We start from the raw sequence: 16,728 nt of genomic DNA on the forward strand, positions 1-16,728 counted from the left end.
CGGCTCCGCGCTCGTCCCGTCCCCTGGGAAACCGGGAGGGTGGGTGTGCGACAGGCGCCCGGAAACCCAGGGCTGCCCGAAGGCCCCGCCCCTACTTGGAGGAGTCAGCGAGGAGGCCCGAGTCCCCGGACCAGCCGCGCCGGGGTCCAACAGCCTCGCATCCAACCTCAGACCCCCAACCCCAAGGCCAGCCCCTCTCCGTTCACCGCGTCCTGTGTGCGTACCCAGCAGTGTCGAGAGCTCAGTATGTCCTAGGGGTTTCCTACATTAGCGCGTTGGATTGTTACATTCATCTCCGAGGAAGCTGAGACTCAGAGAGGTTGAACTACTTACCCTAGGTCACAGAGCCTCTGGGAGCCCGGGTCAGGATTCCTAGCCAGTCTGGAGCTGGTTGGAGCTAGACTCCCTATTCTTACCCTTCTCTGTGCTGCCTCTTAAAGAACAGTTTCCAGGCTTAGGTCCACACAGGCCTCCCCAACAGAACTCTGGGCCAGCTCTGGGCTGGGAAAGGGTGCAGAGAGGGGGAGCAGGGACCCTGGGACAGGAGGGGGAAAGAGGAGACCAGAGCAGGCAGGAGGAAGGAAAAGCAAGGGCCACCCACCAGGCTTGCCTGTTGCAAGGCCGGGGGCCACCCAGCGCCTTGGGGAGGTTCCCTCCCTTCCCCTGGGTTCCCACTCTCAACCCTTGCAGCCCTGGACCTCAAGCTGAGAGCCCAGGACAAGAGTCTTGGCGCTGGGAGCTGGTGGCAGCCTCCAGGCCTGGACCTTAGCCTTCTCCCAGTCACGCTCAGCTGAGCCTCCACCCCGGCTCCTCTGACTCCCAGCCTCGCCCAGGGCTCTGCAGAACCTGGCCTGGCTCTCCTCTCCTCCTTCCTTGTTGCTCAGCATGCCAGGCCCTTGTGGCACCAGTTGCACCCAACCCAAATACAGGTCTTGGCTGAGCCCACCCCCACTTATGCTTCCCAGCTCAGTTCAGAGGTTTCCTCCTCCAGGAAGCCTTCCCTGATGGCACTCCATCTTGCCTGTTAGTCTGATTTCTGGTCCCTTCCTCCAGATGCCTACTTAGTTCTACAATTCTCTGGTGGGCTGCCCATCTCCCCCAGCATGGTGGGAAACCCTCCAGGGCAGGATGTATCTTAGTCACTTCTTGTCCCTGACCTCCATTCAAGGGTGGTTCCAGAGGAAACCCCTGCCTAGAGGAGATGGGGCCCTGCCCCATCATCTGCGGGAGCCAAGAGCAGTGTAGGGGCCCAGACAGAGAGGCTGGGGTGGGGCCCAGTTCTGCACATGAGCCGTGTGGCTTCTCTTCCCTGGACCTCAGTTTCCCCCTCTGTGGTCTTCCTGCTCAACTGTGAATATATCCTGCTCAGGGGCTGCCACGTGGCTTCTCTGATTCTCCCGCCCAAGAGGCTCAGGACAGAAGGGAGATGGGCAGGGCTGAGTTATCCCCTTTGGGGAGCTGTAGAAATGGCTCTCAGAGCTCTCCCTGCATCAAATCCCCCAAAAGAAGAGACCAGGGAAGCTGAAAGACCTCAGCTGGCAGAGGTGGGGGCCTCAGACCTGAGCATGAACAAATCCCAGGTGAATCAAGCTCGAAGCCCACACCAGATTAGTGGTTCTTCTCCCAAAAGACAGGAGCCCTCCCTGACCCCTGTCTCTCCTCACCCATATCTAGGAGCATCTCAGCTCCCTCCTGCCTCCCTCTTCCTGGGGCACCTCCTCACTCCTACCCTCTCCCCATCCCACTTTCTCTGGCCACCTCCCATCCTTCCAGATTCCATGGAAGTGGTACCTCCTGCAGGAAGCCTTCCCTGACCACACCCTCGCTCACCTTGACTGCCTCTCCGCTGTGCTCCTGTAGCATTCTGTGCAGGGAGGTGACAAGTATAGACTGTGGAGCCACCCTACAGCTGGGGATAAGGCCATGAGGGTCAAGTGATTTAATATGTGTAAATGTCAGAAGAGTGTTGCAGGTAGTAAGTGCCAGCTATTGTGTCCTGATGTCTCTCACTCCTGCTATTTATCACAAGAACATCTGGGAAGTAGGTTTGAAAGTTCACACAGTGACCATGAGGTCCGTGAGGGCAGGGACTGTGTCATTTCTCTTTTGATTTTCTAGCTCTAGGCTCTTAGCACAATGACCAATACACACGATTAAGGTCTATGAAGGAATAAATTAGGGAAGGAATGGGCACACATATGGTGTGGTAAACTGAAACGTGGCCTCTCAAAAGATACCCACATGCTAATCCCTGGGAGCTGTAAAATTACCTTATTGGAAAAAGATTCTTTGCAGGTGTGATGAAGTTAAGGCTCTGGAGATGGGGAGAGTCTCCTGGGGTAGCCAGATGGGTTCTAAGTGCAATCACAGTATCCTCATAAGAGGGAGGCAGAGGCAGATTTAACACAAACAGAAGAGAAGGCGATGTGGCCACAGGGGGCAGAGATAGGAGGGATTTGGCCGTAAGCCAATAATGCCAGCGGCCACCAGAAGCTGGAAGAGGTGAGGATGTGAATCATTCCTAGAGCCTCTGGAGGGAGCATGGCCCTGCCCACACCTTGATCTTGGGCTTCTGGCCTCCAGAACTGTGACACAATGAATTTCTGTTGTTTTAAGCCTCCAAGTTGGTGGTACTTTGTTATAGCAGCCACAGGAAACCAATATATATGGTATAAATATCATGGGGAGGTTATTACAGATTAAGAGCCAGGCTTTGGAATCCAAAACAGCTGAGCCAGGCACCAAGGTCTGCTACATATTTAGCCCTTTGACTCTGGACGAGTTAACTTCTCTGAACCTCAGTGTCCCCAGCTGTAAAGTGAGGATAGTAGCTCCTACCTACAGAAGTCCTGCAGGTTTCACATGAGAAAAATGAATGTAACGTGGCTGGCACAGTGCCTGGCATGTACCTGGCCCGTGGTGATTATGATGCGTGTTGGCCTGGAGAGGTTGAGAACCAGTCTGAACGGGGGAAGCATTTCTGATTTTCACCGCCAGGCCTTGAATTCAGCGTCCATGTTGTGTGGAAATGGGACAGGATTCACAGTTTCTTGCTGCTCACAACCTGCTGGGGTTTTTTTTAACCATGAATAAATATCGCTCTGGCGGAGAGGAGGGGGCTGGGAACGCCTGGTCCTTTTTCACCTGTCCTCCAGGAGGGTGGGAACGCCTGGTCCTTTTTCACCTGTCCTCCAGCATGCGGGGTCCGCAGAGGCAGAAGCAGCGGCACTGCCTGGGGCGCCGAGGACCCTGGCGGGACTGGGGTGAGTCTGGGGTGAGCAGGGCGCCTCAAGACCCTGTCCTTCCTTGTCGGGAGGGGTGCCCGGGCTGGGGTTTTACTCACCCTGGGTGCCCACCCACAAGTTCCTCTGACCCTCAGAAGGGAGTAGGTCCATCTGATTGCTAACGTTCCTTCCAGGATTCTAAGAAGAATGACAAAACCGTACTTATTCTACCCAACTAGGCTCCACATCCTTTCATCAGCCTCAGAAATGGCTCCTAGAAGTGACTTGTGGCCGGGGCGTCTCGCGGTTTAGGAAGCGACCTCCTGCCCGCGTCTCACCTACCGGAAGTCCTCCAGTCTCACCTACCGGAAGTCCTCTCCGATCAGCACGTTCCCTGCTCCCCGCCTTCTCTGCTGCCCCTTCTGCCGGAAAGAAACGCGGGAGTCCTCAGTTACAGACTGCATGGAATAAAGGGGAGAGTGGGAAGATTGGGGTGGGGTAGGGGCCATTTTTTACTGAAAGGTAACCGGCCTCACCCTGGTATAGGAGGAGGGATCCTGGTTTCCACGGAAGGCCTGACATTCAGAGAGCCAAAGACTGTCAGGATGGGAGATACCTTCCTCCCAACCCCCACTCCTCCAAGATCACAAAGCTTTTTGGTGGCAGAATTAGGACCACGGCCTAAGTGGCCTCCTGATCCCCATCAATGCTCCTTTCTGCACAGAAGCTTTGGAACAGAAGATCCTGGAGTAGAATCGCTGGACTAAAGCCCCAGCTACGTATTCTGCCATCCCCACCTGAAAAGCTTAAAAACGAAAGAAAACAGAAATCCGGGGCGTCCAGTCCTGCTGAATACACATCTGGGAGGGAGCAGGGGCTGGGGGCTGCGGTGCCGGCTGGGCCGAACAAGCCAGGATCACTGAGATTTAGCAGTGCAGAGGCCAAGGTCTTCCTCCTGGGAACCTCTCCAACAAGGACAACGCACGGGTGCACGGCTTGGTGACCTTGGGGTGAAGCCCTCCACAGGATTCTCAGAAACAAACTGAGGTGCAGTGTTTAGAGGGGTCTCCAGCAGGGCGCCAGCCCAAGGAAGCAAAGCAGCAGCGAGGGAGGGCTCCGCGACTCCGTCGATCCTCCTCCCCGGGGACAGGCCCGGTTCTCCCGCGCCCCCTGCTGTTCAAGGGAGGTTTTAAAATTTAAGATCACTCCTTAGAAGCAGCATTTCTTTCCTAGACTCATTCTCTTGACAAATAGGTATTGAGCGTCTACTACGTGCCAAGCCCTGTTCTAGGCTCTGGGGATACATCAGTGAACAAGATGGAAAACTTCTCTCCCTTCACCGAGCTCATTTTCTTGTGGGTTCTGGGGAATTCCCAAGGAAATTCTAGGCCTCTTCTGAGCGCCATCCTGGATGTAAATGGTGAGATTTTTTTTTTTTTCTGGCACATAATGTTTAGACAGGAGTTATTAACTAATGCCACCTGGATTTGAAGACTCCATATGAGCCAGGCCCAGGGCAAGGCACCAGGGACATAAGTTGTCACACAGACTCCCCCAGGAGTCTAGGGACCTGGGGTGAGATTAATAAGAAGCCAGCCAACAACCCACAGTGCTCAACCCCCCAGGACAGATGTAAGCTGCCGAGGGAGCAGGGAGAATGGCCCAAGAAGAAAGTCTTGCTGGAGATGGTCTTTCGGGGCGGGGGGAAGGGGGGGGTGTCTCTTGGAAGACAAGGTAGGCTTCCCCGGAAGGAAATGATGTCTGCATAGGCCCCCCCACACAAGAGCATCGCGAGATCCAAGGAAGCAAAACATCCCATTCTCAGGATTCGTGTTGAGGGGAGAAGCTGGAACAAATCTGAATCACCATGAGAAAAGCCATCGCGCATGCGCAGAGGCCAATAAAGAAGAAATCCCTCCCACCAGGCAGTGATGGGCCCTGAAGGTGCCATGTCTCTAGGAGGATTTGTAAGGTGCTGACTGTGGGTTGAAAACCCCCCTGTACCTCCCTGTAAAGCCTTCAGTAAAGTTTTGTGCAAGTGGATTCTTCAGTGGGTAGGAGACGCCAGGCCATGTTTCAGGGTGAGTTTGGGTTGAAAGCAAGAGCAGAGGAAGGAGGGGACCGGTGATATTTAGGTTACGTGTGTAACGGTCCGTCATCTCCGTGCTTGCTCTCCCAGCTGAGGAGCTTGGAATGGCTGGAGCTAGAGTGGGTTGGAACAGGAGATGGGCTTGAAAAGACAGGTAGGGGTCAAATGATGGCCTTGCGTATCCTGGTGAGGACTTTGGACTTTGTCTGTGTGTTGGTGGTGAGAAGGAAGCCTTTGAAGTATGTCCTGGCTGCACCTATGATGGGTTAGAATGTGGTACGCCGGGGACAGTGGGTCATGCTAGGGACCCTTGTAAACAGGCCAGCGAGCTGGGCCCCTGAATGGGCAGGGAGGTAATGGGGATGGTGAAGGAATTTCAGAAGGCACAATCAGTATAATTTGGTGACCATCCAGTGTGGTGGTGGGGATGGGTGGTGAGTGGGGAGGAATTAAGGATAATTCCCAGTGTTCTAGCTCAGGTGCATTGTTGGGGATGGTGGTGCCATTGGCCAAGGCAGGGGCCCAGGAGGAAGTGCACTGGAAATCCTGTGCAGAGGTGAAGAGCTGCCATTAGGTGGTTGGCTATCCAGGTCTGGAGGGGAGGAAGGAGGTGAAGTGGTGACGATGAATTAGAATCACTTCACATAGTGTTAAAAGATGAGAAAGTTCAGGAAAACACTTGCAGGGTAGAGAGCTGAGGGTGAAGAGGCAGGTGGAGGAAGTGCTGTCAGAGCAGTGGGAGGAGAATGGGGACAGGGAGCCAGTGCCTGGAAGCCCTAAGAGCTGAGGAAAATGACCGGACTGTAGTCAGTGTGCACAACCTTCCCGATGCAGTGCACACAACTACGCAAATTTATAGGCCCCTTAATAGACCGAGAGCTTCGTGAGGTCCAGGACCATTTCCAGCCAGCCTTGTTAACCGTGAAAGATTGTAAGCTGTGAGCAGAAGTAGTAAAGTCATAGTGAAGGGCTGGTGGTGGCCAGTGTGCTCTCTTGGGGTCCATGGAGTCAGCAGGTGTGTCCCCAGAACTGCTCTAAACCAGGTACAAAAATATGCCCCTGGAGAAAGAAAACAAACCCAGCTCCCTGGAATCTGAATTAGTTATTAAAAGCTATCTTTTGATAAAAGGAAAAAGACTAAGGTAAAAAGCATCGAGGGGATAGTAGTTGTTAATTTAATGCCTGAGTAAGTTCCATTATTACGAATACCTTTTTAGAACTGAAAGTCAGCATTATCTTCGCCTCTTAAAAACAACTTTTGTTTTTAAATAATGCTCAATGTAAAAAGGTAATAAAATACAAACAAAAATTAACCATACATATTCATCTTTTTCCTATGTATAACTATAGTTTCCTATGTGTAAAATACATAGATATTTTACATGATTGGGGATCTACCCTCATATACAGTTCTTAATCCCTTGATTCTATTGGAAGTTTCCTCCCAAATTTAAATATTATTCTTTAAACCCATTTTTAAAGGGTGCATAAGGAAGCCCTGTTAGCTTCCCAGAAGGTGCTGGATGAATATAGATATTTAGCCAAAAAATCATCCAGGTGTTGTCTCCAGATGTTTTGGTTGTCTCCAGGTGTTTTGATATTATAAATAATGCTTTGATGAAAGTCTTAGCTCTCTGATCACTTATTTCTCTAGACTAGATCCCTGCACATAATATTATTGGGGCAAATGGTGTGGACATGTTTAAGGCTAATGATACAGAAGGATGAGGTCAAGTGCAGGAGCGAGTCCATCCCACCACACTCTGGACCAGCACCGAGTACTGAATACATCTTTGCTAATTTTACAGATGAAGATGGTATTTCACTGTTTCAAGTTTGCATTTTTTTTGTTTACTACTGAGCGTGATGACCTTTTCCATCATATAGTAGTTAGCAAGTGGTACAGTATTTCTTTTCTGTGGATTAGCCGTTCATGTCCTTTGCCCATTTTTTTTTCTACTTGGGTCTTTTCTTAAAATCGATTCTTATGAACCCTATAATTAGAACAATCTCCCTGTTTTTTGGCCTTTAAATTTGAGTGTGATTTTTTTTTTTTTTTGGACATGGGGATATTTTATGGATTAGGTAGTCAAGCGTAATCTTTAGGATTTCTTCCACTGCTTTTAGGTGTACAAAGTCCTTCCCTATTGTGAGAGTAAATGTTCTTGGCCAACATTTCCAGCTCTCCTCCTTCTGGAAGAGGATAGCTCTTTCTGATCCTTGTGATTTTGTGGAGCCGTGTGACAAGTTCTGGCGGTGACTGTGAGCACAAGTGACTGCACATCTGGTCTCCGGCCTTTAACTGCTGATATGAGACCCTCCAGATTCTGGGCTGTTCAATCTGGTAGCCACTAGCCACCTGTAACTATTTACATGTAATTTAAAAGTCAGCTCCTCAGTCTCAGTACCCACATTTCAAGGGTTTGACAGCCCTGTGTGGCTGTGGCCATGTATGGGACGGTTCAGCTATGGCACGTCTCCGTCACTCCAGGGGCACCTGGGCGGCGCTGTCTCAGCTCTCCTTCCCTCTGTCATTTGCTACGGTGGCTGATCAGTCTGTGGGGCCCGAGAAACTGCGGTGAGCAGAGTCCCCCTGCCAACCAGTGATGGACATGTAGCAGGGTGAGAAAGCTTTTGTGGCTTTTAAGCCAATGAAATTTGGGGGCTACTGGTGCTTTTTTTTTTTTAACACCGTACCATAATCCAGAACTTTTTGTCTTTTCCATTCTATTTACCTAATTACCATCATCACAGTTTTAAATATTTAAAAATGTCTATGTTTTATTATCTAGTAAGGAAAGTTTCTATGTATGCTCTTAATTTTTTTTTTTTTCCTTAGCCATGCTTTCTTGTCTATTTTATAAGGTAAAACCTAGGATCATTTTGTTTGGATACACACTCTCTTCTTGTAGGGGTCTTGATTGTAATTGTGTGGACTCAGTGATTAGTTTGGGAGCAATTGGCACTCTGCTTCTTCCCATCCAGCTCTGTGGGCTGTCTCTCCATTTACTCCTCTCCTTACAGCCCGCGGCCCTCACATGCCTGTTTGCTGAGTGACGCTGTGCGGACTGAATCAGCAGCAACGGGAGGAAAGTAAGGACAACACAGTGACCTTCCATAAAGCAAAACTAAGTCCTCTTAAAGAACTATTTTTCCTCCGGTGAGTCCCTCTTGCCCTACTCTTTTTGGGGTTGACATGCCCTATTATAAAAAGACTGTTCCTGGAATTGTTTGTTTTCTATATTCATAAATTGACAAAATACATTTTCGAAACTTTCCTAATGTGTGAAATCTCAAAGTCTGGATTCGTTTTCAACAGATCTTTACTACATAGGCCATCTCCGTTTTGGTAGGGATTTTTGATATTGTGAATGGGGTCTTTTTTTCTATTCTATTTGTATAGTTTCCTGATAGCATAGAGCCTTAGGTGTTATTCAACAACCATCTATCCAGCTCCTTGAACAAGGCATAGTCCCTGTATTTGGAGGCCCAGAGTCTAACCAGGGAGACAGGAACAGTTGATGATCACAACATTGTAACGAGAAGCTGTTACAGGACCAAGAGAAAGGCTCTCAGTGCAGCCCATGGGAGAACAGAGAGCATTTCCAAGAGGTGCTGATGCTGGAGTTCAATGAAAACAAGGGGCCCAATAAATGTCTGATGGATGAATGAATGAATGCTGTAAACTTAAAAAGACTCAGTATTTTAAGGAAAAAAAATTGTTTTGGGCTCCTATAGAATCCTAGACATGAGCATATGGCGAGCGGTGGTACTGTTTTTGCTTAAGGCATACACGACCTAATTCCTTTCTGCCTTCCATCCGCAAGTTATCAAGTTGGTGAGGGAGGATCCCTCGCCATGTATTTCTCATCCTCTTCTGACTTTGGGTCAGACTCAAAGATAGAGAGTAGGGCTTCCCTGGTGGTGCAGTGGTTGAGAGTCTGCCTGCCAATGCAGGGGACACGGGTTCGAGCCCTGGTCTGGGAAGATCCCACATGCCGCGGAGCGACTAGGCCCGTGAGCCACAACTGCTGAGCCTGCGCGTCTGGAGCCCGTGCTCCGCAACAAGAGAGGCCGCGACAGTGAGAGGCCCGTGCACTGCGATGAAGAGTGGTCCCCGCTCGCCGCAACTAGAGGAAGCCCTCGCACAGAAACGAAGACCCAACACAGCCATAAATAAAATAAATTAAAAAAAAAAAAAAAAAGATAGAGAGTACCCTTATTTTTGCTCTCTGGGGCTAAGGCATGCCTTCATGGAGTTTTTAAATGTACAAAATCAGGGCGCATTTCCCAAAGTGGGACGAAAGGAGGAAAATAAGAACAGAACGAGCCAGTCTCGTCTCTGGTGCGCTGCTGTCTGCCCGGATGCATTTCCGCCTGGATGCGACACGTGCTCTCTGGGCCAGGTCGTCCCCAGCCTCAGGTACCCACTGTACATTCAAGACTCCATAATCCTGTTTTCAACTGCTCAGTGGACATATCCACCTGGACACACTTCTTGGTCATTCTTCAGGACCCAACTCCTCAGTCATCGACCCTGTCACTGGTCCACACCTTGGACACTGTGCTCACTGGTTACGTGGCTGTTTCCCTGACTAAACTGTGATCTCGCATAGGGCAGAGACCAAGCTTTCTTCTTCTTTTTTGGCATCTGCAATGCCTGGCAAAGGGCTTGGCACAATTATAGTAACTGAAAATGTTTCTTTGAACAAATGAATGAATCAGCTGAGGTTACCTCTGTTGACATTTTCTTTGTTTAAACATATTTAAGTTGGGGAATGCTCTCTGAACCTCTGACCAGGAAGGGGCCCTATTAAGATTCCGATGTGACTTTCCTATTTTGTATGGAGGAAGTGGCCCCCATGGGGGATGTCTGAACTCTGTAACCCCACAGGATTCTCTTTATCATGACTAGCTTGACTCACAGCATAAACAAATGGTAAAGGACCTAGAAAAATTTGGCCCAATTTAAATGTATGATGCGTCTTTGGAAATTTTAAATATGCATATATACATATATGTGGTGTATGCACATATGTACATATTACAAGATATAAACGGATTTTTAGAAGGTACTTTAAAAAAAAGCCAAATCTACTAAAATTACAATTCCACATTAACATTATGAAATATCCACTTACGATTAGCCAGTACTTTTAAAAGAACAAAGGATGAGAGATTCAAACAAACGGGGACTACGTTGCTGTAGTGTGGCTTAATATTTACAGAAACAGAATCAACATTGTGAAACGGCTTCTTTTAAATTGGCAGCTAAAAGGGTCTTAAGTGGAACTTACTTTAGTAAGAAGACTGACTAATGAAGACAGGCCTGGCATGTTACTCAGGGCAACTGCCCTTGAGAGAGTTTGGATGCCACTGTGTGTTCTGGCGTGCAGCGTGCAGGCTAAGTTTCACAGATAGAAATCAAGGGAGAACGAAGGGTGAGGGCAAGTGTTACAGATGCTGGCCACCACTTGGGGCATGGGGGTGAGGGATGGGCTACTTTTTTCTGGAAAAAGGAACACTGCGATGCTACCTCTTTGTTGTAGGTTAAGTTTTTACTATTCTTCCAGCACGTTTCCGCCCTACCCAAACCCCCTTGGGGATAAACTTCTCTGGCCAGACAGTTCAAAATTGCCAGACTAGCCTGGACTGTCCCAGAAAGCAAAACTGTGCAGGCAAAAATGGGCACACGGGCCTGTAAATGGTGGATGATATTGTCAATGTTCTCAAGGAGCTTACTGTCCAGGGATGGAGAGGTGATCATCCAAAGGCATTCCTACTTTGATTACGAGGCTTTAGCCTCGAGGGAAAAGATAGCTATTTGCAGTATAGTTGACCCTTGAACAAGGTGCTGTATAATTTATAGTCGGTCCCCTCTGCATCCGCTGTCCCTCTTCATCTCTGAATTCAACCAACTACGGACCGTGAAGCACTGTAGTATTTACTACTGAAAAACATCTGTGTGTAAGTGGACCCTTGCAGTTCAAACTCCACTGTTCAAGGGTCAACTGTACTTGAATTTTCAGCGGTCTTTAAGCCTGGGGCCCAGAGAACTCACCTGAAGCTTTACAGCCACACCAACACCCCCCCCCCCCCCAACAGGCTCTTTCTTTCCCTCCCTCCCAGGACCCCACCCCTGGAGAGTATGCACACTCTGCCTCGGAGGTCTGGCCCAGAGCGCTGGCATGCTCTCCAGGTGAGTTTCCTGTGCTTTCTCAGTCTTTCCGTAAACAGACCAGCACTTGCCTCAGACCTGCAGGTGTCTGCTTCATGGTTTTTAGCCCTTTGTCTAACATACCAGACACTCTTGCCATCAGCTCTGTCCTGCCCACAGGGTCTAGGCTGCATTCTTTCTCCATCTGGGAGCTGCCCACATAATGGGGTAGAGAAAATGGTAAAACTCGCAGCAGTGGAGCCATGGAAAGCGTCTGACAGTGTTTACACATGCTGTGCCCGGGAAGGTTCTGTTGGGGAGAGCTGAGAGCTGGAGAGAATTGTGGGCTCCTAATATATGCCCTCTGGTTGATCTCGGGGTGTCCTGGCATTTCTGACTGCTCATTTTAAAAGAACTAAAGTCACCTTAGCCCAGAGAACGGAGTCACCCCTCAGTTTGGCAGGCCCTAAAAAAGTATTTGATGGGGTTCAGGACATGTGACCTCAAAATACGGCACACCGAAGGAGCTTGAGGAAATGGCAGAAGCAGGAAGGTTTCTCTGACCTTTCCCCTGCCATCCTCTCCTGAAACAGGTCGTAAAACCTTCACTTGAGAGGCGCCCTCCCTAACCCCGGAGGAAAGGAGCATCCTTATCTCTGAAGACAAGACAGAGGGACTTCGAGAACTGGAACAGGCCTTGCTGGGTTTCCCGCACTTCACCGCACTTACCTCATAGTCTTTGACCTATCAGATTTTTACACAAGTGCTCACTCTTCATCAAACCTAGGATAGAAATACTCAGGCTTAACTGTTTTTTTCGGGTCTTCTCATCTCTTTTTGAAGGCTCCTGTGACATGTAAAATTTATATTAAATAAATGTGTATGCTTTTCTCCTATTAATTTATCAGTTTAATTTTCAGACTCAGCCAGAGACCCCTAGGAGGCTCGAGGGAAACTTTTTTCTCCCCTATACATTTCACCAAAATTATTTTACCTTTCGTTTAGAGAGGTTCTGGAAATAGAAAGGTCCTTCCCATGGAGTGGGGGTGGTGATGGTGGTTTGAGGAGAACCCAAGACATTCTTAAAAGAAAGGAAACGGCCTTAATGTTTCAAAAGATCAGGGAGGAGTGCGGGGAAGTGAGAAAACAGAGCTGATGCATGTGAAGAAATTAAATAACTCCCCACATCTTAGAGCAGATTGAATTTACATTTTACTTAAAAAAAAGGGGAGGAGTACATACACAGTGAGGAAAATGGGACGGGAACAACAATGATCTGAAATGGATTTCTACAGTTTTCCCCTACAATGGTAGATTTTGTCTGTTGGGCAGTATTTCTCCTGCTGGCGTACAACTGCTTACAATATTAACGAGGTTGTAGACAAGGGAACTGCCAAAGTTTGGGCCTGAATGGAAAAGAGAGGAAGTTATCATATACAATGTAAGTTTACAATACACAGCATTTTCTTTAAATGATGTAACGCAGTCGCAGGAAGAAGTTAACAGTACTAACACGAGAATAATCAAATTTTTGTTTGTTATCCATGTACAGCAACTAACTGCTTTACAAAAAAGCAAAATAATACAATATATCATCACAGGTATTTACAGTGTAGTAAATATACTTTTCTGTCAAATTTTACACAAACTATTTACAGGTGAATATACTGCATTAAAAAAAGCTGTGTGGCTGACACTAAGAGTGAATTTTTGTGTAAGTCCGTTGCGTAACATTGAATAAGACATGCCTCATTATGCCTGGGTTGGGGGTGGGAGGTAAAAACAAAACCAAAAAAACAGAAAAGCCAAAACAAAACTGAAAACCCCTAAAATCCACTGAGCAGGGAGGGTTGCCGGCTTACATTCTGTCTCCCCCAGGACATCCGTTCATGGGGGTGGCAGCTGGCTGTTCTCTGTGGCGTCCTCAGCCCTGGCCCAGGACCTGCACAGAGCCGGCACCCAGTAACGGACAGGTGCTGAGTGGATGCAGAACGGAGCACTTGCCACTTCCCCCAAAGCTAGTGAACTGGGTCTCGGTGCTGGCAAACAAGGGCACACCCCTGGGACAGGGCAGTGATAAAACAGGGAGATCATGCATGCCAAAAAACATGGTGAGTTAATGTTTTCCTTTTTAAAAAGTCAGGGGAAACATCCACAAACCCCAAACAAATTACTTTATAGAACTTACATCCAATTATGCAAAATGGGCAAACTACTATGAACTTCAGAATTTCTTGTGCAGGTTGTAAGTATGAGGCCTAAAAAACAGTTTCATTTCTCAGAGGAAGCATATTGGTGAGAGATTTATCTCATGTGCATCTCAGTTTCTTGGAAAGCTAGATTTTCCTCAAAAGTCAGAAGTTCTTCAAACAAGGTAAATCTTAAACCTTAATAAGTTTTCAAATTCCCAGGGTGTACTGGTAAGAAGTATTTTTGCAATTCAAAGAAGGCTCAATTTTGATTTGTGCAATGCAGATCATTAATTTCATGAGGTACTTCAAGTGAATTCATCCATTCATTACACTAGAGGGAAATAACGAATAAATTTAAGACACAGCATACCTTGGAAAACTTGTTTATGGAAAGATCAATATTTTTAACGGTAAACCTTTGGAAGTTCCTCTATTTTGATAGGAGAAGCAAAATAGCATAACACTACCAACTGTCATTGCACCAAACCAACAACAAAGAGGGAAAAACATGGAACCCAAATGATTAAAGGCTCGCATCTGCCTTTTATTCCAGGAGCCAGGAAGTTGTGATGCCCACCCCAGAAGCTCTGGGGTGTGGGGGAACGTGGACCTTACCAGCAGCTTGGCATCCTTGGCACCGGGCTGTTAATGATCTGTTTCTAAACTCAGCTCTAGTCTTAATTCCTTATCATCTCAGTTGCTCTGTTATTATAAACATTCTATTCTAATGAAGCGTCTACAATAGTTAAAAACAAAAGTTTAGTTAATTGCACCTGTCTTCAATATTTCCCAACAATTCAGTGTCAAAATAACTATTAACACTAAGGTTTTTTTCATTTTAGCTAACGGTTTTTACTTTTCCCAGGACTGTAAACAAATTAAAAAAATTAAATTCTTGTTATTTTCTGAATATCAAAAGCAATTTTATTTACATTAACATATTACATTGTTACTGTGTGGATAAATGTGAAGTGTGTTATATTATTAAAATCAGAACATTTAAATGTACCATTGATTTAGCTGTGGAATTTAATTTACTGAAATCCACTCATGAAATAGCACTTCAGGAAACTCCCCCTCCCCTAGGTTTCTTCTCTCCCAAAGCCATTACACCTTAACGTATAAAGGGAACCCAGGAATAGGGGGATAATATCTTCTTGTAATAAATATGGTTTAGTCCGAAATTGGAACATCCAGATACTAATATATTCACTGAAGTCAAATTATTTTGCACACTGCAGGTACCACAAAGAAATTGGATCTGCATTACTATGGAAATTCCAATGCCATGATAATCCATACCATTCAGTATAGCAGCAACTCTTAAGGTCCCCTATTGTCATAATAATGCAGGTTGACCAGTCTTTTCACAGTGATTAAATGCAATTCTATCATATAGAACCCGAATGTTTTTGCTGAAGAGATTCCTGATTTTTTGGAGGGGAGAGGAAAGATTACAAGACATTTAAAATACATCTCATCAAAAATTTTTGATAATATACACCACATTCTATGTTTCTGGGAAAATTATTAAACAAGATAAAAGCATCGTCTACTCTAATAGTCACGTACCATTCCATTTTGTATGGAGCTAATGCAACCATCTACGGAAATTACCTCCTAGGAACAATTTGCAACACTTTGTTCACTGATTACCCTGCTCGGAATTATTTAGGAAAGAAGAAGAGGAAGGGAAAAATGTATAATTACTATACTTAGTATAGTTTTGGCTTACAAAAACAAAAACGACTTTTAGCATATTTAAAGATTAAAAGATAATCAACTGGAGAAAAATATAAACTTGTTTGGATGACTGAGTTTGGATAAGGCCTCAGAACTCATCTCTTTAATTCAGTAATGTTAAGATACATGTGGTTACACTTATTTTCCTGTAATTATTGCTAATACTCAAGTGTTAGTATTTCTTAAGAACCCACTACAAAATACTAAATCCCTCCTCCCCCACCCCCCAAAGTACCTCGCCTGTGGCTTTATGGTATGAAGTCACTGAGGCTTGACTGCTATGGTTCTTCAGTTTTGTAAGGTAAAAAAAAGTCCACAGCTAAAAGTCAGATTAAACATACTGGGGTTATAATATTATTTCTCCCATAAACTTCTATCTTGAAAAGTGTGTAAATAAGACTAACACTTTACTTTGTATGTTGAAGAAGGGGAAAACATAGAAGGCAGAGCTCTGTGCAAATGGCTTTCATAGCTGGCCAGTAGTAGCAGTATTCAAGAAATCATCCTCTCTCACAACTGGGATGTTCTCAGTTCAAGTGTCCTGACCTCCCACTTTCTTTGCAGTTGTTCTGAACACTTGCTTAAACCAGACAAACCAAAAGTAGAAGAAAAAAACGTTAAAGAAAAAAGCAGCATTAAATTTAGGCAACGCTTCCAAGAGTTGATCATCTGGCAACATGGCAGACTGGATGGGCTCATAATAAAACATGAAGTGCAGCATCACAGCACGGTGGTGAGGGGTCACTAGTGAAGAGCCCGTATAAGTTAAGTCTGTTTGAAAAAGGAAAGAAAGAAAGCTTCACACGATCTTCTTAATGCTATTACGTTTGAAACTGCCAGCGCTTCTTTGCTTCTGCACCTGGCTTGCGGATCCATGACGAGTTCGCCCACTGTTACAGTGCCCAGTGGTAGGGGAGAGTTCAACATTCTCCTTGTCGATTCCTGGAGAGAAACAGAGCAGCCAGTTACCCCCTCTCCTGTGGTGTTAAGCTCCAGGATTGAATCTCACGATTTGTATACGAGATACAACCTGGTGTATTGTTTTTGCCTTCATTTTAATAGTCAGCTGCTAGAGTGTTTACAAAGATCTTGTCACACAGAAAACCTCACACTTTGTTAAGCAAAATTTGCTATCGTGGCAGAAAAACAGCATAAGGAAGAAAAAAAAACAAAACAGAGAAGTTGCAAGGAAAAGCTAGAGGCAGTCAGGCTTGAGCTGAATGAAAGGCTAGCAGCCACCAAAGACTAGAACGCCTTCCTCCAAATCATACCAGAAGCTTCCAGCAGAGGTCAGCTTCTAGCCACGTAGCCTTACTGGTGTTT

The 16,728-nt window shown here is 46.5% G+C and overlaps 1 protein-coding gene across 10 annotated transcripts in view; it reads right to left on the reverse strand.

Moving 5' to 3' along the window:
* Positions 1-12,669: 12,669 nt before the first annotated feature.
* The window catches only part of NF1 (neurofibromin 1), a 260,084-nt gene continuing 256,025 nt past the window's right edge, over positions 12,670-16,728 (reverse strand). For all 10 annotated transcript variants that reach the window (XM_059908698.1, XM_059908697.1, XM_059908694.1 and 7 more), the window contains one exon: positions 12,670-16,347. In XM_059908698.1, the coding sequence (XP_059764681.1) occupies positions 16,205-16,347 (143 nt within the window). In that variant the 3' untranslated portion in view covers positions 12,670-16,204. The remainder of the gene's footprint in view (positions 16,348-16,728) is intronic.

This window comes from Balaenoptera ricei, chromosome 20 (genome assembly GCF_028023285.1).
Source record: "Balaenoptera ricei isolate mBalRic1 chromosome 20, mBalRic1.hap2, whole genome shotgun sequence".
Lineage (NCBI taxonomy): Eukaryota > Metazoa > Chordata > Mammalia > Artiodactyla > Balaenopteridae > Balaenoptera > Balaenoptera ricei.